Genomic DNA, 21,167 nt, shown 5'->3' with positions numbered 1-21,167 from the left:
GTAAAGTATTAAATTTTTTTTAAATATAATTTTATTTTTATTAAAATTTTTATTTTTATTAATAATTTGTTTTTTTAATATAATTTGATGAAAAAAAAAAATATATTTAGGTGATACTATTTGGATTGATTCAAATAATAATTCACTATTAGACAATGGTGAAGTTGGTGCAGATGGTATTAAAGTTGAATTATTAGTATCTTCAGATCTTTCACCAGCATTGGATATTTTAGGTAAACCAATTTCAAGTCAAGTAACAACTGCCAATGGTAAATATTTATTCCAAAATGTATCAAGTGGACCTTCCTATGTAGTAAGATTAACTATACCTGCCAATAGTACCAAATATATTGCAGGTACTACTTATTCACCAATTTTGACAGGTGGTATGTCAAGAGCCACAGCAAACGGTCAAGTAATTGTTTTGAATAACTTTACATTGGATACAACCTATGGATCAAATACTTGGAAAAATCTAAACAATGATGCAGGTATTGTAATCCCATGTTACAGTATTGGTCAACAATCATGGTCCGATGGTAATCTCAATGGTATCTTTGATATCAATGAAATTGGTTTCCCATATGTAAACCTTACACTCTTTAATGCAGATGGTTCCACTCCAAATGATATTTTCGGCAAACCAATTCAAATGGCAGTCACAGATGTAAATGGTAAATATTCAATTCCAAACGTTCCACCAGGTTCCTACTATATGACAGTTTCAATTCCACCTCGTTATATCATTTCAAATTTCACCACTACTGGTTTAGTCAACAATAGATTCTTCCCATTAAATCGTACAACACCAATATTCACAATGCCAGGACCAGATGTAGTAACTGTATCAAGTGTTAGTCGTTGTAGACAAGCGTACAACAAAGCCAATGTTGGTATAAATACCCCATATGTTGCATTGGGTGTTAGAACCTTTATTGATACCAACAAGAATGGTATCTTTGATATTGATGAAAAACCATTACCAAATGTTACTGTACTTCTCTTAAATAACAATGGTCAACCAGTTATGGGTTCAGATGGTAACCCATTGAAAGCAGTATCAAACTCTCAAGGTTACTATTACATTGATAATGTACGTTTAGGTTATTATATCGTTCAATTTGTCATACCAGCCGGTTATTCAATCACTCCAACCAAATTAGTGTCAACATCAAATCAAGTAGAAAACAATGCATTCCCTAATGGTAGAACTGATGCATTTAATCTTATTATTACATCATCCGATATTCGTTCAAGATTTGATAATGAATCAAATTTATATACAGCACCATACCTTGACCCTACTCATGATGCAGGTTTTGTTTTCACTACAATGGGTGTATTTGGTTACGTTTGGAATGATGTTTTACAAGATGGTCTCTTTGAAATGGGTTCAGTTCCACCAGGTAACTTTACTGTTCAATTGAAATCTGCCAATCAAGCCGTTAATGGTGGTTTAACTACAGTTCCAATTGGTACTGTTGTTGCAACCTCACCAGTGGCAGCCAATGGTAGTTTCTCAATTCCAAACCTTCAACTTGGTAATTATACACTCACCTTGATTCCTCCATCAGGATCTGGTTGGCTAACAACTAAATTCAATGTAACTGGCTCACCAACAAACTCTTTATTATTGGGTACCTTTAATTCTACAATGTTTACATTGGATGCAAATGATGATGATAATATAGTTTGTCCATTCTCTCAATATAAATGTAAACCAGTTAATCTTGGTGTAATTAGACCAAGTCTTAAGAATGTCACTGGTAGAGTTTTCAAAGATTACAATTGTAACGGTAAATACGATATCAGTGGTCAATTTGGTACAGCTAAAGATATACCACTTTCAAAGATTCCAGTTTATATTTACTATGCCGATAGTAAGACTCCTTTCAACTCCACTCTTACAGATTCAACCGGTTCATATTCATTCTTTAATCTTGTACAAGATGGTAATTATTTGATTACAGTAGGTACGCCAGCACTTCCAACTGGTTCAGGCGATAAGGTTGAAACATGTAGACCAACTTCAGTAATTCTTCCAAACACCTACACCGTTCCAGCAGGATTTGCAGATTTCTCTTTCATCACCAATGAAGAAACATGTAATGATGTACCAAATCTTTCAGTAGGTTGTTATGTCATTGGTAATAGTGATGAAAATGGTCCAAACACTGGTGAACCAGTTATCGTTATGTTCCCATACAATTCTACTCAACATAATCAAATCACTCCACTATCCTTCTATTATGAATCAGGTACAACCTATGGTCTAGCCTATGATCGTAGTAAGAAACAACTTTACGCCTCAGCATTCACCAAGTTTGGTACAGATTATGGCCCTGGACGTCTTAATGCAATCTATAAGATCGATACTGTAACCGGTAGAAATTCACTATACACTAGAATTGATTCTTTCCTTGAAAAAGATACAGAAGGTACTGATGATATTTTAGGTATGGACATTAGTTTAGATACAGATTTTAGAATTTCAGAGATTTATCGTACAGCATTTGGTGGTATTGTTATTAATCCATACACTCGTAGTTTGGCAGTAGTTGGTTTACAAACCCGTGATATTATTATAATGCCATTGGATACTCAGCCAAATAAAACAAACACTCAAAGATTTACGGTTCCATTTGGTTGTACAAGAACCCAAGACAAATATTTCTGGCAACCATTTGCAATCAACTTCCATCAAGGTAAATATTATACAGGTTCAGTTTGTGGTGGTCCAACCATCCCAGATATGAATGCAATCATTCACTCTTTTGATCCAGTCACTCAAGTCTTCACAAAGGTTGTCACTCTACCATTAAATTATAGCAGAGGTTGTAAGAATTTTGATTCAAATACAGTCTGTCGTAACAGTACATGGCAACCATGGATTGATATCGATGACAATCCACAACCAGTCGTTGCATCAATTACATTCGATGGTAATGATATGGTTATCGGTATCAGAGATAGAGAAGGTGATCAAGGTAGTTTCGTATCGGCACCAGATATTTTACGTATTTGTTTGGTCAATGGAGTTTATGTCCCAGAAAGAGATGGTAAATGTGGTGGTGCTATTGGTTCTCATACAGGTCCATCAGGTTATAAAGGTCAAATTGAAGGTCCAGGTACTGGTGAATTCTATAATGATAACTTTAGAAAAGGTCAAATTGGTCATGATGATACTGGTGGTCTTTCAGTTTTCCAAGTTCCAGGTTTCCCAGAGGTTGCATCAGCTTCATTCGATGCTACAACTGTATTCGAAGGTGTAGTCAAATTTTATAACAATAACAATGGTACCCTTCGTTCTTCATTCCAAGTTTATCTCACTGATAATTCAGATACAGTCAATCCAGTTACCTTTGGCAAAGCATCGGGTCTTGGTCAACTTGTAGCCCACTGTTCTCCAAAACCAATTACCCTTGGTAGTATTGTCTTTATTGATACAAATGGTAATGGTATTCAAGAACCATGGGAGCAAGGTAAACAAGGTGTTGCCGTTAGTTTATTATTTGCCAATGGTACCTTAATTCAAAAACAATCAACCGATTCATTAGGTCTATTTAAATTCATTAATCCACCATACCAAAATCAACAATATATTATTACAGCTGATTCAGTTACACTTTCAATTATTCCATCACCTCTACCAACTTCATCTATTCCTTATAACGCTGCAACAATGGTTAATGGAAAAGCAACAATTTCAAATATTCTTATTTTAGATCCAATGATAGCTTCAAGTAGATATGATTTAAATTTTGGTGTTACAAACTAAAAAATTAAAAAAATTAAAAAATTAAAAAATTAAATAATTATACATAAAAAAAAAAAAAAAAAAAAAAAAAAAAAAAAAAAAAAAAAAAAAAAAAAAAAAAAAAAAAAATTAACCAAATAATATAATAAAAAAAATAATATTTTTTAAATAATAAAATAAAATAGTAAATAAATAAAATTAAAAAAAAATTTAAAAAAAAAATATATTTATTTTTCCAGTCTGTCTTTATTTATTCTTAACAAAAATAATAAATCTTGGAAAAATGGGAAATTGATTATTTTTAAATTTTTTTTTTTTTATTTTTTTTAATTTTTTTTTTTTATTGTGTTTTTGTTTTTTTTTTTATTTTTTTATTTTTTTTATTTTTTTGTAAAGTCGAAAGTTGATATACCACAATGAACCCTTTTGAAGATAACCCATTTGATTTACCATCAAACAACAAAATAGTAGATGGGGCCAATTTAATAACTGATCCACTTTCTAATAATAACAAAAATAATAATAGTAATAATAATAATAATAATAATAATAATAATAATAATAATAATAATAATAATAATAATAATAATAATAATAATAATAATAATAGAAAATCACTACCTGTAACTCCTTTAACAAATAACAATAATAATAATAATTTTTCAAGTGATGATAACCCATTTTTAACATCAAACGATGATATATCGAATAAGAAGTTACCTCCAATACCTATTAGTAATAATACAAAACAACATTTAGTAGGTGAAGATGACTATTTAAACCCATTTTTATCAAAACAAACCTCAAATAACAATCAACTCCAGCAACAACAACAACAACAACAACAACAACAACAACAACAACAACAACAACAACAACAACAACAACAACAACAACAAACACTTAAAAATGAAGATGAATTAAATCCATTTTTAATGCAAAACTCTAGTATAAATAATAAATCAGAAGAGGAATTAAACCCATTCTTAAATACATCCACATCTTCTTGTAACAATAAAGAATCCAATCCAAGTAAGAATGATGATGATTTGAATCCATTTTTACAAGATACAAAACCAACCCCAATAACTAAAAAACCTTTACCACCACCTCCACAACAACAACCACAACAAAAACAACAACAACAACAACAGCAACAAACACTTAAAAACTCAACAAAAGCAACGACAACAACAACAACAGCAGCAGTGACATCTTTGGTAACTCAAAATAATAATAATAATAATAATAATAATAATAATAATAATAATAATAATAATAATAATAATAATAATAATAATAATAATAATAATAATAATAATATTGATGCTGATAATTTAATTAGAAATGTAAAAATTCAAATGAATAAAGAGTTTGAATCTAAAGAAAATACTTATAGATCTAATATGATGAAAGTTATACAAGAAAAAGAATCATTACAATTATCATTAGATCAATTGAATACAAAATTTTTGAAATTATTAGAAGAGAATGAAGAATTAAAAAATACAAATAAATTTATAAATAAACATAAAAACATTTTACAACAATCTTCTTCATCACAACAAGAAGATGAAAATCAAAAAAATCAATGTAATAATAATAATAATAATAATAATAATAATAATAATAATAATAATAATAATAATAATTCAAATAATTCAAATAATTCAGAACAATTATCAAGTTTTAAATCATTTAATTTAAATCAAGAGTTAAGGAAATTAACAAATTATAAAACTATAAAGGAAAAAAAAGAAATACTTAGACAATCAGTAATATCAATGGATATGGATGCAAGTTTAATGGTTATGCATTATTTATACAATAGTTTAAATACAAGATTATTCTTTGAGGTTATAAATTCAATTAGTGATAGTAATAAATTTGGTTTATATGATATGTTTTTAGGTTATTTAAGAAGAATTGGTAAATTTAATGATGTAATAACTTTACAAAAACAAAATAATCAAAGAAATGAAGAAATCTATATTAATCTATATATGGCAATTCAAGAAAAAGATTTAAATAGAAAAGTAATATTATTAAATCAATGGTGTGTAAATTTTGGTAAACAACAACAACAACAACAACAACAACAAACTGGTAATAGTATTAATAATAATAATTTAGATATTTATTTAAAACAAGTTGAAACTTATTTATCAGTATTAGATAGACAAATTAAAATTGAACAATTTGATAGTGAATTAGCTTTAAAGGGTGATCCAATATTTCAAAGAGTACCAAGACCAACTACATTAATTGGTAAATCAGTTAGTGATACAATTTATTATTGTTTAGTTTATCATCCAAGTGCACCAAAAGATAAATTATCGTCACCAATAAGTTATAAAGAGAATTATAAAGTTTCAAATAAAATCTATCTTTACAATCAACTCACTAGTAGATCAAGATTACAAGATTGGCAATACATTAATAGTATACTACCAAAGAAGAAAGGCATTTTTACAAAATCATTTGTATCTGATATACCAATTGAAGCATTCGTTGAAATCTTAACAATAAATATGGCGCCATTGGATCTCATTGAACAATGCGCACGTATGATTCAAGATGATCAACGTCGTTATGAATGTTCAATCCAATATAACATCTATCAAGTAGCTTTAGAATCTTTAATCTCAATGAGACAATTAAAGAAAGTTCAACAATTTAGAATTAAAATTCAACAAAATTTAGGTATTAACCATCCAATAATTCAATCTTTAGATGAATCTTTATCAAATTCAAAAATAAAATGGAAATAAATAAATTAAATAAATAAAATTAAAAAATTCATGTTAAAAAAAAATTTAATTTATTATTATTCTTTCATTTCTACATTATTATTATTATTATTATTATTATCATTATTATTACTATTATTTATTAAATCTATAATGAAAGTAGATCTTTCTTTTGCTTTTTCCATACAAGTTTTTAAATTTGTTTTTGATATTAAACTTGTTCCACTTGAAAGTAATAAACAAATTTCATTTAATTCATTATATGTAATATTAATTGTACCTGATGATAATTTCTCTTCATCTAATGATGGATCTGCTAGTATATAGTCATCAATTACTGAAAATGATAATGGGATTAAATAATGTTGAATATTTAATTTACGTTGTGGTGATTCTAAATCTTTATAAAATTCATCATTATTCTCAATAATTCCTTTTGGTAATTTTACTAATAATTAATAATAAATATTAGTAATAGAATTTTTATAAAAATACCTTAATAATTATATAATTTATAATTTATAATTTACCATTTTTAAGAGCTGATATTATTGAAAGTACAGCAGCATCATATATATTTCCATCATAATCTAAACAATAAACATCTACATATAAATACCATAATGCTTTACCTTCTTCATCAAAGTAATAATCTGTTTCTGGTATCTCTAAACGATTTATAAGTGAATTTAATCTTGAGCATAATGACATTGCTATATCTGAAGGTTTACTTGATGAAAATGTATTTGAACAAATTGGTCCTAATTCTATATTTATAACTTTATTTATTTATTTATTATTATAATATTATTATTATTTAAATATATTAATATTAAAAATTTAAAAAAAAAAAATTAATAATCAAAGACTTACATATATTTTTATTTTCATGAACATTTAATGTTGAAAATTTTGATTTATCAATTGACGGTTTTTCACCAACTTCGGCTCTAACACCACAAACTACTGATGTACTACCAATTTTTACAAATGATGAACCATCTGCTGTGGTTATTGAACCTGTTGAAATTGTTGTCTTTCTTATATCGTCTAAAGATCTACCATCTGGTCTAACTGATCTAACTAAATATTTTCTATAAAATTCTAATGGGTGAATCTTTTGAAATGCTTCCATTCTGTTTTCTTTTTAGTTCTGAAAATAGTTTATTAATTTCAATTAAAAAAAAAAAAAAAAAAAAAAAATGAAAAACGAAAAAAAAGGCGAATAAAAAAAAAAAAAAAATAAAATAAAATAAAAAATAAAAAAATAAAAAAAATTTCTATTTATAAAAACATAAAAAATTGAATGTGATAGTTCTAATATGAGAATCCTTATTTTTAGAATTTAATTATTTATCATTCATTTTTTGTAATTATTTTTTTATTTTGAAGAACAACGAGTGGGGATAAATTTTATATAAAAAAAAATATTTTTGACTTGAATTTAAATATTTATTTACAATTTATATTTTTTTTTTTTTTTTTTTTTTTAAAACTAAATTAATTCTGTTTTGATCAAAACTTAATAAAAATAAAAATAAATTTTAATATTTTTTAATTTAAAAAAATCCTAAGATCATTTTTTTCTTTTTTATTCTTTTTTTTTTTTTATTTGAATTTGTTGTTCAGGTATAGGTAGTAATAGTTGTTGTATTTGTAGATAGTAATGAAGAATATGAAATTGAATTGATCAGAGAAATGACAAGTTTCACCAACATCCTGACATCGATACCACCAGGATAAAAGTAATGCTTTTCATCAGCACATAAATGAGTTGAAATGAAAAAGAAATTATCATCACCACCACTTTGGATCCATGAACATCTAAATCCACCACAACATTACAATTCTACTATAACAAGCGCTGCTTAATAAAGCATACTAACCACCAAAATTAAATAATTTTGAGCAAATCTTTAATGAACTATTAACGCTGGTTTCAACTAGTGTACCACATTTATTCATTGCTGTTAGTATTATTGTTGTAGTACGACTGTTATTGATGTTGTTATTGATTTGGATTTAAATTCCAAATTTTAATGGCATTATCATTTGAAACTGTTGCACAAGTAAAACATATCTGCAATATTAAAAAAAACCAATCTAATTTATGTGATTTTGTGTATTTTTGGGTGCTCTTTTTTTATAAACTAAATTCATACTAAAAATAAATAAAACTAATTGTTTAAAAAAAAAAAAAAAAAAAAAAATGAAAAAAAAAAAAAAAAAAAAAAAAAAAAAAAAATGAAAAATAAAATGAAAAAATCTTTTTTTTATTTAATTTTTTTTCTTTTTTTTTAATTAACACATCAAAAGTATACGTCTCAAAATGAAGAAAATTGTTTGTGTCGCAATCGTTGGAAAGGGAGTAAGTAAAAAAGATAATTAAACCAACACTTATTCTGTTTTTATTTTATTTTTTTTATTTATTTATTAATAGTTTATTATTTAAATAGAATAACCCATTATTTATTCAAGATTTTTCATCAAGTATAACTGATGAAAATAAATTAAAATTACACTATATCGTTCATTGTTCATTAGATATTATAGAGGATAAACGTAGGTAATTCAATGAATCTTTTTTTTTTCTTGTTTTCATTCATACTAATCCCATCTTTTTTTTTTTGTTTTTTTCATTTAGCTGGTTCAAACAAAAAGTTACCAAGTGATATGTATTTAGGTTTATTATACCCAACTGAAGATTATAAAGTGTATGAATAAAATATATTATAAATATTTTAAACTTTGTACAAAACTAACAATTATTAAAATTAAAAAAAAAAAAAAAAAAAATACTATTTATTATCTCTAGATATGGATATTTAACAAACACAAAAATTAAGTTCATTATTGTAGTTTTAGATACATCAGATATTAAAGATTCTGATTTAAAATTAGTAAGTTTTTTAAAAAGTCCTATTATCAATACATTTAATTTCTTTATTATTTCCAATTTCAATTTATTATTTTCAAAAATACTAATTATATATTATTTTTTTTTTTTAGTTTTTTAAGAGATTACAAACATTATTTATAAATACAACAAGCAATCCATTTTATAAACCAAATAGTAAAGTAGAATCTAAAAAGTTTTTACAAGAAGTAACAAATCTTGTACCATCATTGTAAATTTAAAAATAAAAATAAAATAATTCATAAGTATGAAAATAGAATATAGTTTTTTTTTTTTTTTTTTTTTTTTTTTTTTTTTTTTTTTTTTTTATACAATATCTTTTAGATTTTTTTTTTTTTTATTATTATTTTATTTTTTATTTTTTTATTTTTTTTTTAATTAAACTTTTAATGATTGAATTCCCCAAAAAAAAAAAAAGAAAAAAATATTAATAAACATAGGGGTTAAAAAAAAAAAAAAAAAAAAAAAAAAAAAAATAAACATTTGCATCCAAAATTAAATTAAAAACTTACTTCATTAATTTGATCAAAAGTTTCTAAAATATGATCCAATTCTTTTTTTGATAATTCAATTAAAACTTGTTCTTTTTTATCATTTATATTTGTTTCGATTGTAAGATTTAATAATAAAACATTTTCTTGTACAATATTAATTCTATCACTTGATAGGATTGCATTCATTTTCCAATCGAAATCACTTAATGATGATGAACTAATGGTTGATAATTTTTCTGTTAATTCTTTTTTAATATCTTGGAATCTTGAAATAATACAATCTGAAATAGCTGTAATATATATATTATCTACATTTGATGTTTTTAAATCTTCACAAATCTTTTTTTTTTTTTAAAAATAATAAATAATAAATAATAAATAATAAATAATAAATAATAAATAATAAATAATAATAGTTGATTAATATTATTAATATTATGGAATTGTGGTTGATTGATTGATTGAAACACTTACAAATTCTTTTTTTAAATCTTTACCAACAACTTTATTTATAAATAAAGTGTAAACTCTAATAAGTTGATATATTATTCTTTGATTTTCATCATTTATAAATCTATCGAATGAAATGATTTTACCACATATTTGATCAATTAATGAATGAATGAAATCACAACAAACTTTATCTGATCCTAAAATATTAATCTTTGGTAAAAAATTATATAATCTTTCTTGTGAAACAACTTGTAAACTATAATATTTGGTTAATTTTTCAATTGATGTTGATTTTTCTGAACTCATTGCTTTTAATTTTAGTTTTTTTAATTATTGTTTTTTATACAAAAAAAAAATAAAATTAAAATAAAAAATTAAAAAAAAAAAAAAAATCAAAAAAAAAAAAAAAAATCAAAAAAAAAAAAAAAAAAAAAAAAAGGAAAAGTCAAAATAAAATTAAACCAAATTATTTTTTAAATGAGGAATTATAATACAAAAAAAAAAAAAATATAAATATTTTAATTTGTGGATTTGGAATTTTTTTTTTTCTATATACAAATTAAAATATTTATATTTTTTTATGCGAAAATAGAAAAATGCATTTTTTATTTTTTTTTTTTTTTTATTTTTATTTCCATTGTTTTTATTTTATTGCTTTTTTAAAAAAAGATAAGTTAGTGGGCAAAATAAATATTTGGAGGAAATGAATTCATTTTGTTACAATTGGTAACCAAAGTTTGCATTCAGAGTTTTTTAAAAAAAACACCAAATATTAAATTCAGTCCAATTGGAATTGGTCAAAGAATTGATTGCAATGGTGATTTCCAATCATATGCAATAACTGATGAGATTAAAGTCGATACATCTGTCATTGAATCGAATCAAGAATACAATAAAATAGTTCCAATTGAAATTAAAGCCCCAACTCAGTTAAACCAAAATGACCAATTTGAGCAATAATCTTCATCCATGACATTTATTCTTTTGCTGATTCTATATATTTTAAAAAAGAAAGTGGTTTCAATAAAATTAGTTTTAGGTGTAATATAAAAAAAAAATATATATATATATATATATTAATTTAAAATACTCACTAATATTCAATGAAAAACAAAATTTATAAATTAAAAATGAAATATATAGTTTTTTTTTTTTTTTTTTTTTTTTTTTTTTAATTCAAAATTAAAATTTTTAAAAATAATATTAATGATTGGGTGGTGTTGTTAAAAAAATCTCAAATTTTGGATTATTTTTAAAGCCACCATCTCTCAATGTAAAATTGGGTATTTAAGGATTTGTAATTCCATCTTTCCACCTATTTTCTTCAAATTCTCATTTAGTTATGATTCTTTATTACCTGTAATTGACAATCACATTAAATCTTTATATTTTTTATAACTCTATTTTTTTCATTTTTGATAAGTCTTTACAGATTTCATTAACAGTAATCAAATAAATTTTATATTTAATATAAATAAATAAAAATAAAAAAATAAAAAATAAAAATATATTATCTATTTTTTTTAATTTTTTTTTTTTTTAATTTTTTTTTTTTTTTATTATTTAACCTTGAGATTCATAAGAATTTGAATTATGCTTTGGTACAAAACTATAATCAGAAGTTACAGGACCTAAAAACATTTCAGTAATTTTAATCCAATCTTTAACTTGAGTGGAAGCTAATAAAGTTTCTAAATCTGAACGACCGAAATAAGCTGGAGGTCTTTCATTCATATAGTGAACTTTATCTAATAAACCAACTGGAATATAACGATGAGAGAAAGATAACCAATTTAAAAGGAATTTTCTAGTATTATCAACACCGATTCTATCGGAACCCCAATGATCTAAACCATAATTTGCAAAGTCACGAATGAAATCCAATCTTTCAGAGGCAGAGATATCCCATTCTCTCTTTTCTTTAATTTCTGTGAAAATCCAAGGTTTAATGAGTGCACCTCTGGCAATCATGATTGAGGAGACCTTTGAACTATCGTAAATGTTTACAACATCTTGATAGTTGTAAATGTCGCCATTACCAATCAAAGGAATTGAAGAAACCTCTGAACATTGTTTAACATAATCCCAATTTGCAAGACGACTATATCTTTGTGCTCTACTACGACCATGTAAAGTGACTGCACAAGCACCCCATTCACCAAGTGATGGAATTAATTTATGAGCGGTTGGGGCATCCTCTGATTTACCAATTCTTATTTTAATTGTGGTTGGACATGACAAACTACTTGAAATACCTCTAAGCAATTGTTCAACCTTTTTAGGTCTCTCCATTAATGCTGCACCTGCACCCATATTACAAACTAAATCAATTGGACAACCTGAATTAATATCAACGAAATCAGCATCGATTTCATTCTCAATAAACTCTGCACATTTAACAGCTGCGTCAACATAGGATCCACAAATTTGAACACCAAATTTATCTTCACATGGATGTCTCTTTAATAATGCTAATTCTGATTTTGTACCTTCCAATAATTTGGTTGTTAATGCCATCTCACCAATTGTAATATCTGCACCTAATCTCTTACAAATTCTTCTAAATGGTAAATTACCAACTGTTGTTAATGGTGCTAAAATTAATTGATTTTCAAAATTAATTCTTTTCTTCTCATTTGCTTTTAATGGTGTCATTATATCAATTTCTGTATTTTCATTGCTTTGTTTAAATTCTTCTTTTTTTGTTTCTGTTGTTTCTGTTTTTTCTGTTTTTTCTGTTTTTTCTGTTTTTTCTGTTGTTTCAGTTGTTGTAGTAGTAGTAGTAGTAGTTGTTGTTGTAGTATTTTCATTTTCTAACTTAATTTTTTTATTTAATTTATCATCATCATCATCTTTTTCATTTTCTTTTCTTTTATTATCATTTTGTTTATTATTATTTTTATTATTATTATTATTTCTACCTTTAATTTGTCTAACAGAAATACCATTTTCATTAAAATAAATTTCACTCTTTGGGAATGGATAATTATTAGTTTTTAATTGAATTTGAATTTCATTTGAAACTTCATTTAAAGTTTTTACTGGTTCAACTTTACCAATTAATTCTTTGTTTACAATGGTTTTATTATCAACGATATGACATTCTCCAAAGTAACAATTTAATCCATATTTACATTCTCCATAGGTTTGAAAGTTTTGACAAATTCCAATTGATTTTGGTTTACTTGCTAAATATTTTTCAACATCATGACTAAATTTACATGTTTCATTAAATTCACATACTAATCCTTTACTAATCTTTGGACATAACTTTTTTTTTTTTTTTTTTTTTTTTTTTTTTTTAAAAAAAATAAATATTAAAATTATATTATGATATATTATTATTATATATTATATATTATTATTATTTTTTTATTATTTTTTACTTACTTTATCATTCATTGATTCTCTTAATTGATTTCTAAATTCTTTTTTTTTAGCAGCTTTATCAACTTCAACTTTTTCAATTTTTTTAAAAGGTAAAACAAATTCTGGTTTAATTTTAGCTTCTAATCCTCTACTTCTTTCTTTATTTTCATTGGTTATTTCGGTTTTTGATTTTTCTTCAGTTTTTGTTGGTGTTTCAACAACTTCTGCGTTTAATGTTGTATTGGTTTCATTTACTTTTTGTTCCTCTACAATAGTTTCAACAGATTTTATCTCTGAATTAGAGGGAGTGGTGGTTTCTACTGATTCCATTTCAAATTCGAAAATGACCGAAATAAATTATTTTTCTCAATTTTTAACTTTTTCATTTTTTTTTTAATTTTTTTTATTTTTTTTTTTTATTTTTTATTTTTTATATTTTATTTTTTTTAAAAATAATTTTTTTTTCAATTTTTTTTTTATTTTTATTGTGAAAACCATTCAAATTTGTGCACTTTTTGTAATTTAAAATATTTTTATATGGGAGCCCATATAAAATTATGTATAATTTTCAAATTTTGAAAAGTGCTCAAACTTGAATGTTTTTCACAATAATTAAATTAAAAAATATTTTTTTTAGTCATATACTAAATTTTAAAAAATTGATTTATTTATACATGATATTATTTTATTGGATTATTCTTATAATAATATATATTAAATAAAAAAAAAACTAATTAATTTATTTTTATTATTTGAATTAAAAAGTATGTTTTAAAAATATAATGTTATTATACTATTTAATAAATCAAATTAGAATAAATTGAAATTGTTGATCAATTGTAATCACTTTGAAATCTATTACAATAAAAATAAAAAATAAAAAAAAACTTCAATTACTTGTCATAAAATGGAATGTGTTAAAACCAAAAGGGTAATTTTTATTTTTTTATTTTTTATTTTTTTTTTTTAAATTGAATATGGATAACTTTTTTTTTTTTTTTTTTTTTTATTTTTTTACAAGCATAGCTTCCTTATATTTGGGTGGTGATTATATTTTCTCTGAAGAGATATCATGTTCAACAAGCCTGTATCGACAGCTTCTTAACTCAGAGTGGGAGACCTATGAGTCAAGTTAATAATGAGTAATTTTTATTATTTGTAATATTATTTAAAAAGTTTTTTTATGGTAGTGATTGTATATCCAAATTATTTAAAATCATACGGTTCAACTAGCTTGTATCGACAGCTTCTTAACTCAGGGGTAGAGTGCGAGGCCCATAACCTCGAGGTCCTAGGATCGAAACCTAGAGAAGCTAAATATTTAAATTAAAATTATTTATAGATCAAGGGTTCGATTCCTAATTATTAAAAAGTGAATAAACTGTAACTTTTTTTTAAAAAAGACCCAGGTAATTTTTAAGACCCAAATGACTTTACCAAACAAATAATAAAATTAACAAAACTAACCTGCAAAATATACTGTATTCCAGAACTAGTGTATATTTTTTTATTAGATGCATAATTTTTTTAAAAAAAAACTTTTAATTTCTTCTCTTAATTTAAATTAATAATAAAAAAGAAAACAAATAAAATTTATTTTTTTTTTAAATAAAAAAATAATTAATTTATAATTTTTTTATTTTTTTATTTATCTATTTTTATTTATTATTAATTATTTTTTATTTATCCCAATCTGCCAATCAGTTTGATTTATTTTTATATAATTTTTTATTTGATATTAAGAGAAAATCAAAAAAAAAATTATTTTTACCAAATTTTTTTTTTCTTTTTCCAAAAATTTTCGATATTTTTTCATTTTTTCTTGTTTATATCATTCAATTTATTTCCAATTTTTTTTTAATTTTTTTTAATAAATAAAATGATTTAAATTTTTAATTTTTTTTTTTTTTTTTTTAATAAAAATAACCAAAAAAAAAAAAATGTCATTAATTGCAATGAGGTAAGATTATTTATTATTAAATTTTAATAATTTTTTTAAAAAAAAAAATAAAAAATAATTAATTAGTTATTTAAAAAAAATAAATATATAGAATTATGAAAGAAAATCAATTAAAAACCAATTTACAATTAATTGAAAATAGTCTTAAAATAGAAAATAAAAATGATTTAAAAATCAATAAAGATATTGAAAATAAACAATTTAAAAATAATTATAAATATAATAATCATAATTTATTTTATTTGACAAACAATGAATATTTTTCAAAAGAAACAAAAAATAATATTGAAATAAATATAGAAAAAATTGGAAATAAATTGAATGATATAAAAGAAATTATATCCTCAAAAAATGATTGGTCCATTGATGAAATATCTTTAAAAAATATATACTTTAACTTATTACCAAAAAAGCTAAAAGATATGTTTGGTCTAGTATTGGTCGATATTTTAGAAAACATATATAAAACTTTAAAAAGGAATTGTCAAAATCCAAATATTTTAAAAATTGTGCAAAAACAATCAATAAATAATCAAATAATTTTTAAAATTGAATCATTTTATGATGATGATGATGATGATGATGATGATGATGATCATGAAAAACTTAATTCAAATAATGATAATAATATTTTAAATTCAAATAAAAGTATTTGTAATTTATCATTTGAATTTGGAAATTTAATTATTTTATTTAAATCAATAAAAAATATAAATATTCAATTAATGGATTTTAATACTTAAAATATTTTTTTAATAAAAAAAAAAAAAAAAAAAAAAAAAAGGTTTATATATATTTTTTTAATTTAATTTGTTTATATATATTTATTATTTTATTTTATTTTAGTTTATTTTATTTAATTAATTGATTCAATATTTATTAAATGTTGAATTGTTGAATAAATTTCTTTATGAATTTCATTTGATAATTTTACATTAATTTTAAATCGATTTATATTAAATACACCAGATTGAGCAAAACAAACATGTAAATCAACATTGATAATTTCTTGAGGTTTCAATTCGATATTATATTTTGTTATACCAGTCCAAAAGTATTGACAAGTTGAATGAGAAGTTTGATCGATATTTTCATGAGGTAATAAAGTTTCAACTGAAAGACAGAGTGGATGAATGAATGAACAATTTGAAAGTTGTAACTTTAATGGTACAGTACAAAGTCTTTCCTTTTCAAAGTTATGTTTAATCAAGAGATCAGATTTAATTTGATATCTTAATGGTAGCTTAAGTGATGGATACAGTATACTCTTTCCAGAGGGTGAAGTTGTATTTTTCCAAGATCCCCAAGGTATTGCTAAAGATGGATCATTGTAATGAGTTGGTAAGAATGAAATATTTGATGAATTTAAAACACCCATTCTATTATTATTATCACATTCCCAATAAATTAATAAATCAATATGATTTGGATGATTATCATTTAATGAATTATCAATAATATCTCTATTATTTGATAATAAATTTAATTGACTATTACTTGTTGATTGTTTCATATTATTATTAGTTGATTGATTTAATTGTGATTGTTGTTGTTGTTGTATTTGTTGTTGTTGTAATTGTTGCTGTTGTTGTTGTTGTTGCAATTGTAATTGATCAATTGTTAATTTTTCATATTCTAAAAAATGAAAAGTTGGAAAAGATGAAGAATCATACATTGGTTCATTTTTATAAAAACTAATATTTGTAATTGAAATTTCATCATTTTTATTTTCAATAATACCTTCACCACCACCACTAATATTTGTTGAAGGTATAATTCTAAAGAAAAGATTTGTAAATTTACCAGGATTTAAGGAAACAATTGATGGTGTTGGTACATCAGTTGAATAACTAAGTGGTTGAATTTTCCAATGTTTACTAATTGAAGAGATTTGTTTAATATGAAAACTATCACCAGCACCACCAATGATTGGATTATCAACTTCAACACCCAATAGATAAGCGTTTAAATTGGTTGAACTTTGTTGTGATAAAGAAGAGATTCTAATGGAAGGACGTACATCAAATTGAGTTTGACATCTTGCTAAACGATATTTTAAATCGGTATTACCAGCCTCAGATTCATAGTAAACCAAACAACGTAATGTATGTCTACCAACAGTCATACCTCTAACCCAACATGGAACGTTTACAGTGGCATTTGGTGGTAATGCTACATCTAAAAATACAGATTGATCCAATTTCTTTATACATGATGCATCATCACTATTACTACCAAAACAAATTGCAGTTGGATGACTAAGACGAACACGTACATTCTTTAAACCCATTTTATTGGAACAATTCTTTAGTACCAATTTCAATTGTCTTAACTCGCCATGATAGAGTGATTCTGGGAAATCTACAAATTGTGCTTCTAAACGTGGCATTGGACAAGTGACACGAAAAGTGGTTGAAAGATTTGGTTCATAGACAATGGATTCTCTTTGTTGTCTAGTTTTATTTAAACGTTTATTCTTTAATTTAAATTCACGTTTACCCCAAATTGCACCACACATGCATAATCCTAAACCTTTAACTGTTAAATTACCTGGTCTTAATGGTTGAATTGAAAAAACAATTTTTTTAGTTTCACTTGGTAATAATAAAATATCAATTGGTTCAACTTTAAATGGTAATAATCCATTATTCATTTTATTCATTGCTAAATCATCTAATGGTGACATATTTGATTCTTCTTTTGGTAATTCAGTTTGAGTTGTTGTTGTTGTTGAAGTTGAAGTTGAATCACCACCACCAGCACCACCAGTTGTAGTTGTTGTTGTTGTTGTTGATAATTCTTTAAAAGTCGCAACTAAATGAACACGATTAAATTGTAATGGAATTTGAAGTGGATTTTTAATTTCAACTTCAATTGTAATTTGTTCTTCAACGACTGCAGTTCTTTCTTTTTCAGCTTCAAAATAAAGATCACGTTTCCAAAGATCAAAACCTTGTAATTGAGGTTTCGAAGTGATTTGAGCTTCTTTTTTAAATGCTTCTTCCATTTCTTGCCAAACCGATTGACTACCATCGGGTGAATAATCATTTAAATGAACAGAGATTGATTCATTATTAATCGATGGTATTGGTAATTCACCTATATAGTTATCTTTTGTATAGGTTTTACTAATGTAAAGGAATTCACGTATGATTGAATTTTGTTTTTGAAAGGATTGGCAATTCTTCTCCAATAATTTATTTACAAATAGGATGGCATCCGATGTATGACCTTGGAAAAATGAATAACGTACCAATGATAGATGAAGATGATCATCTATTAAATTCCAATCTCTACTCTCATATACTGAATATGAAAAACTATAACATCTCAATGCATGCTTTCTCTTTGATGCCTCTGAATATTTATCACCTGCCATTACAATTCTCATGGTTGCTTTTCTAAACATTGGTGATGGTGCCGTTTGTAATAATGCAAAACCTGCTTGTTCCCATAAAATCGCTGAACAAAATGGATCAATATCTCTAAGTTCTGCTGTTGTCTTAAATAAATCTGATAATCCTTTAAAATTCGATTTCTTTTTCATTATATAACCATGTATTAATGTAACTCTTGCTGCACAATGAATTAATCCACTCTTTATATAATTATTATATGAAATTTCAAAATATGATTCACATTCTTTATTAATCATATAATTACATAAACCAATCATTTCCTTTTAAAAAAGTTTTTAAAAAAAAAAAAAAAAAAAATTAATAAATATATTATTATTATAAATTAATAATTAATAATTATTAAATACAAACATTTGCAGCAGCAAAAAAACCAGGTGATTTATCACTATTAAATTCTTTTGCATAAGTTTTATAATTTGATAATGCATTTTCATAATCTTGTAAAAGGAAATAAAGATCTGCAACTTTTCTAATTGATTGTTCAACTGATACTGAATTCTTTGGATTTTCAGTTTCTGTTGGTTCTTCTGTCTTTTTACCACCAAATCTAAATGCTTTAACTTTTGAAAAGAAACTTTTTTTATTTGTTGCAATCTATTTTTTTTAAAAAAAATAAAAAAATAAAAAAATAAAAATATATTATTAATTTTAAATTTTTTTTTTTTTTTTTTTTTTTTTTTTTATATATTAAATTTACATACACTATCATTTAAACCACCAATTTCTTTTTCAAAATAAGTTGGAATATCTTTTGAAAGTATACCATTTATAATATTTGTTAAAGGATTTAAATGAGAAGTTGAATGATCGAAAGCTAAACCACAAAGATCCTCTTTTGTATTAACTCTTAAAAGATAAGAAGTACTTGTATTAAAAGTTGTTTTCATTTCATTTAATCTCTTTTCACTCTCTGTATGAGCATTATCTGGATGAATTAACATATATATCTTTGGAATATTAGTTACTTCAATACCTAATTGTTGAAAGATTGGTGGTGGTTTTTCAAACATTTTAACCAAAGTACCAATTGGATTTGAATCCTCTGATGATACTGCTAATATAACTGCAATTGGATGTGTAAATGTTTCTAAATCTAAATTATGTAATGATTTTATAAATTGATGTCTATATTTTTCAAACCATGGTGTTGGTTCTTGACAAACTAATAATAATAATTATATTAATTTAATATATTAATTTTTTTTTTTCTACTTTTCTATATATAAAAATGTAGTCGTTTTAATTATTATTACTTACTCTTTTGAAAATAAGGTACATCTTGTTTTGTTCTTAATTTAAAATTTGGATGATATTCATCAGTCGTTAATGAATCTATTGATGATGATGTATCTTTTAATATTTGTGATTGAATTTGTTGTTCATAATCTTTTAATGTTACAAAATTAACTTTAAAATCATTTAATTCATATGATGAATCATTTACTTTTATATTAACTTTTATTTATTTAATAAAAAAATAGTGAATTTTTTATTAGTATATAATGATTTTCTTATATTTTTTTTTTTTTTTTTTTTTTTTTTTTTTTTTTTTTTTTACAAACCTTTTTTTTTTTTTAAAAAATATGGAAAAAAAACTTGTTCTAAGGAAGTATTATTACCAAATCTTTGAAATATTTTTGATCCGGGGGGGGAGGATATAACTAAAACCCTGGGGGTTATCCATGAATTTATTGAATATTTAATATCTTTATATAACATCATTTGAAGTTGGGCTTGTTGTTGGGATTGGGGAAAAATTACATTGGGGTGGGTTGGTATTTGAGCCTGGGGCCAAAATTCCTTTTTTTTTTTTTTTTTTTGGGAAATCTTTTTTTTTAAAAAAAAACTATTTATCCTCTACGGGATATATGTCTCTTTAAAAAATATTATATCCCTATTTTTTTTTTCATTCAAATTATTGTAAAGTATCTACAAAAATTATGTTTAAATTATTTTAAATGTCGCTTTAAAGTGGTAATGATTGAATTTGTAAAATTTAAAAAAAAAAAAAAAAAAAAAAAAGATTTTTGAAAAACCACCAAAAAAAA

The 21,167-nt window shown here is 23.8% G+C and overlaps 9 protein-coding genes and 1 non-coding gene across 10 annotated transcripts in view; 6 read left to right on the top strand and 4 right to left on the bottom strand.

Annotated features, from left to right (window-relative positions):
* Window positions 1–3,778, top strand: part of colA (colossin A) — a gene marked incomplete at both ends in the record, with an annotated part of 33,422 nt that extends 29,644 nt beyond the window's left edge. The window contains one exon of the mRNA XM_629574.1: window positions 111–3,778. Within this exon, the coding sequence (XP_629576.1) occupies window positions 111–3,778 (3,668 nt within the window). The remainder of the gene's footprint in view (window positions 1–110) is intronic.
* A 395-nt stretch (window positions 3,779–4,173) lies between these two features.
* Window positions 4,174–6,528, top strand: DDB_G0292694 (hypothetical protein; the record flags this gene model as incomplete). The annotated part of the gene is made up of 1 exon (XM_629573.1): window positions 4,174–6,528. One exon carries the CDS (start codon window positions 4,174–4,176, stop codon window positions 6,526–6,528), a length of 2,355 nt encoding a protein of 784 aa, XP_629575.1.
* A 56-nt stretch (window positions 6,529–6,584) lies between these two features.
* On the bottom strand, window positions 6,585–7,642 carry DDB_G0292692 (hypothetical protein; the record flags this gene model as incomplete). The annotated part of the gene is made up of 3 exons (XM_629572.1): window positions 6,585–6,955; window positions 7,038–7,286; window positions 7,381–7,642. 3 exons carry the CDS (start codon window positions 7,640–7,642, stop codon window positions 6,585–6,587), a joined length of 882 nt encoding a protein of 293 aa, XP_629574.1.
* Window positions 7,643–8,836: 1,194 nt separating this feature from the next.
* On the top strand, window positions 8,837–9,639 carry trappc2l (trafficking protein particle complex subunit 2-like protein; the record flags this gene model as incomplete). The annotated part of the gene is made up of 5 exons (XM_629571.1): window positions 8,837–8,875; window positions 8,964–9,069; window positions 9,152–9,221; window positions 9,323–9,407; window positions 9,517–9,639. 5 exons carry the CDS (start codon window positions 8,837–8,839, stop codon window positions 9,637–9,639), a joined length of 423 nt encoding a protein of 140 aa, XP_629573.1.
* Window positions 9,640–9,924: 285 nt separating this feature from the next.
* commd8 (COMM domain-containing protein 8) lies at window positions 9,925–10,677 on the bottom strand (the record flags this gene model as incomplete). Its single annotated transcript, XM_629570.1, has 2 exons — window positions 9,925–10,257; window positions 10,393–10,677. The coding sequence occupies 2 exons, from the start codon at window positions 10,675–10,677 to the stop codon at window positions 9,925–9,927; spliced, it is 618 nt and encodes a 205-aa protein (XP_629572.1).
* Window positions 10,678–11,934: 1,257 nt separating this feature from the next.
* On the bottom strand, window positions 11,935–14,070 carry dus3l (CCCH-type zinc finger-containing protein; the record flags this gene model as incomplete). Its single annotated transcript, XM_629569.1, has 2 exons — window positions 11,935–13,641; window positions 13,762–14,070. 2 exons carry the CDS (start codon window positions 14,068–14,070, stop codon window positions 11,935–11,937), a joined length of 2,016 nt encoding a protein of 671 aa, XP_629571.1.
* A 577-nt stretch (window positions 14,071–14,647) lies between these two features.
* On the top strand, window positions 14,648–15,070 carry DDB_G0292708 (hypothetical protein; the record flags this gene model as incomplete). Its single annotated transcript, XM_629568.1, has 3 exons — window positions 14,648–14,671; window positions 14,767–14,882; window positions 14,917–15,070. The coding sequence occupies 3 exons, from the start codon at window positions 14,648–14,650 to the stop codon at window positions 15,068–15,070; spliced, it is 294 nt and encodes a 97-aa protein (XP_629570.1).
* tRNA-Met-CAU-17 lies at window positions 14,985–15,056 on the top strand. The gene has a single exon. It is a non-coding gene; the product is annotated as a tRNA-Met (tRNA).
* Window positions 15,071–15,680: 610 nt separating the features above from the next.
* Window positions 15,681–16,443, top strand: DDB_G0292684 (hypothetical protein; the record flags this gene model as incomplete). Its single annotated transcript, XM_629567.1, has 2 exons — window positions 15,681–15,700; window positions 15,792–16,443. 2 exons carry the CDS (start codon window positions 15,681–15,683, stop codon window positions 16,441–16,443), a joined length of 672 nt encoding a protein of 223 aa, XP_629569.1.
* A 113-nt stretch (window positions 16,444–16,556) lies between these two features.
* DDB_G0292682 (hypothetical protein) lies at window positions 16,557–20,838 on the bottom strand (the record flags this gene model as incomplete). The annotated part of the gene is made up of 6 exons (XM_629566.1): window positions 16,557–19,379; window positions 19,471–19,713; window positions 19,821–20,281; window positions 20,377–20,574; window positions 20,678–20,681; window positions 20,716–20,838. The coding sequence occupies 6 exons, from the start codon at window positions 20,836–20,838 to the stop codon at window positions 16,557–16,559; spliced, it is 3,852 nt and encodes a 1,283-aa protein (XP_629568.1).
* Window positions 20,839–21,167: the final 329 nt, after the last annotated feature.

The sequence above is a fragment of the Dictyostelium discoideum genome (genome assembly GCF_000004695.1).
Source record: "Dictyostelium discoideum AX4 chromosome 6 chromosome, whole genome shotgun sequence".
Taxonomy (NCBI): Eukaryota; Evosea; class Eumycetozoa; order Dictyosteliales; family Dictyosteliaceae; genus Dictyostelium; species Dictyostelium discoideum.
This window is presented reverse-complemented; position numbering and strand designations above follow the sequence as displayed.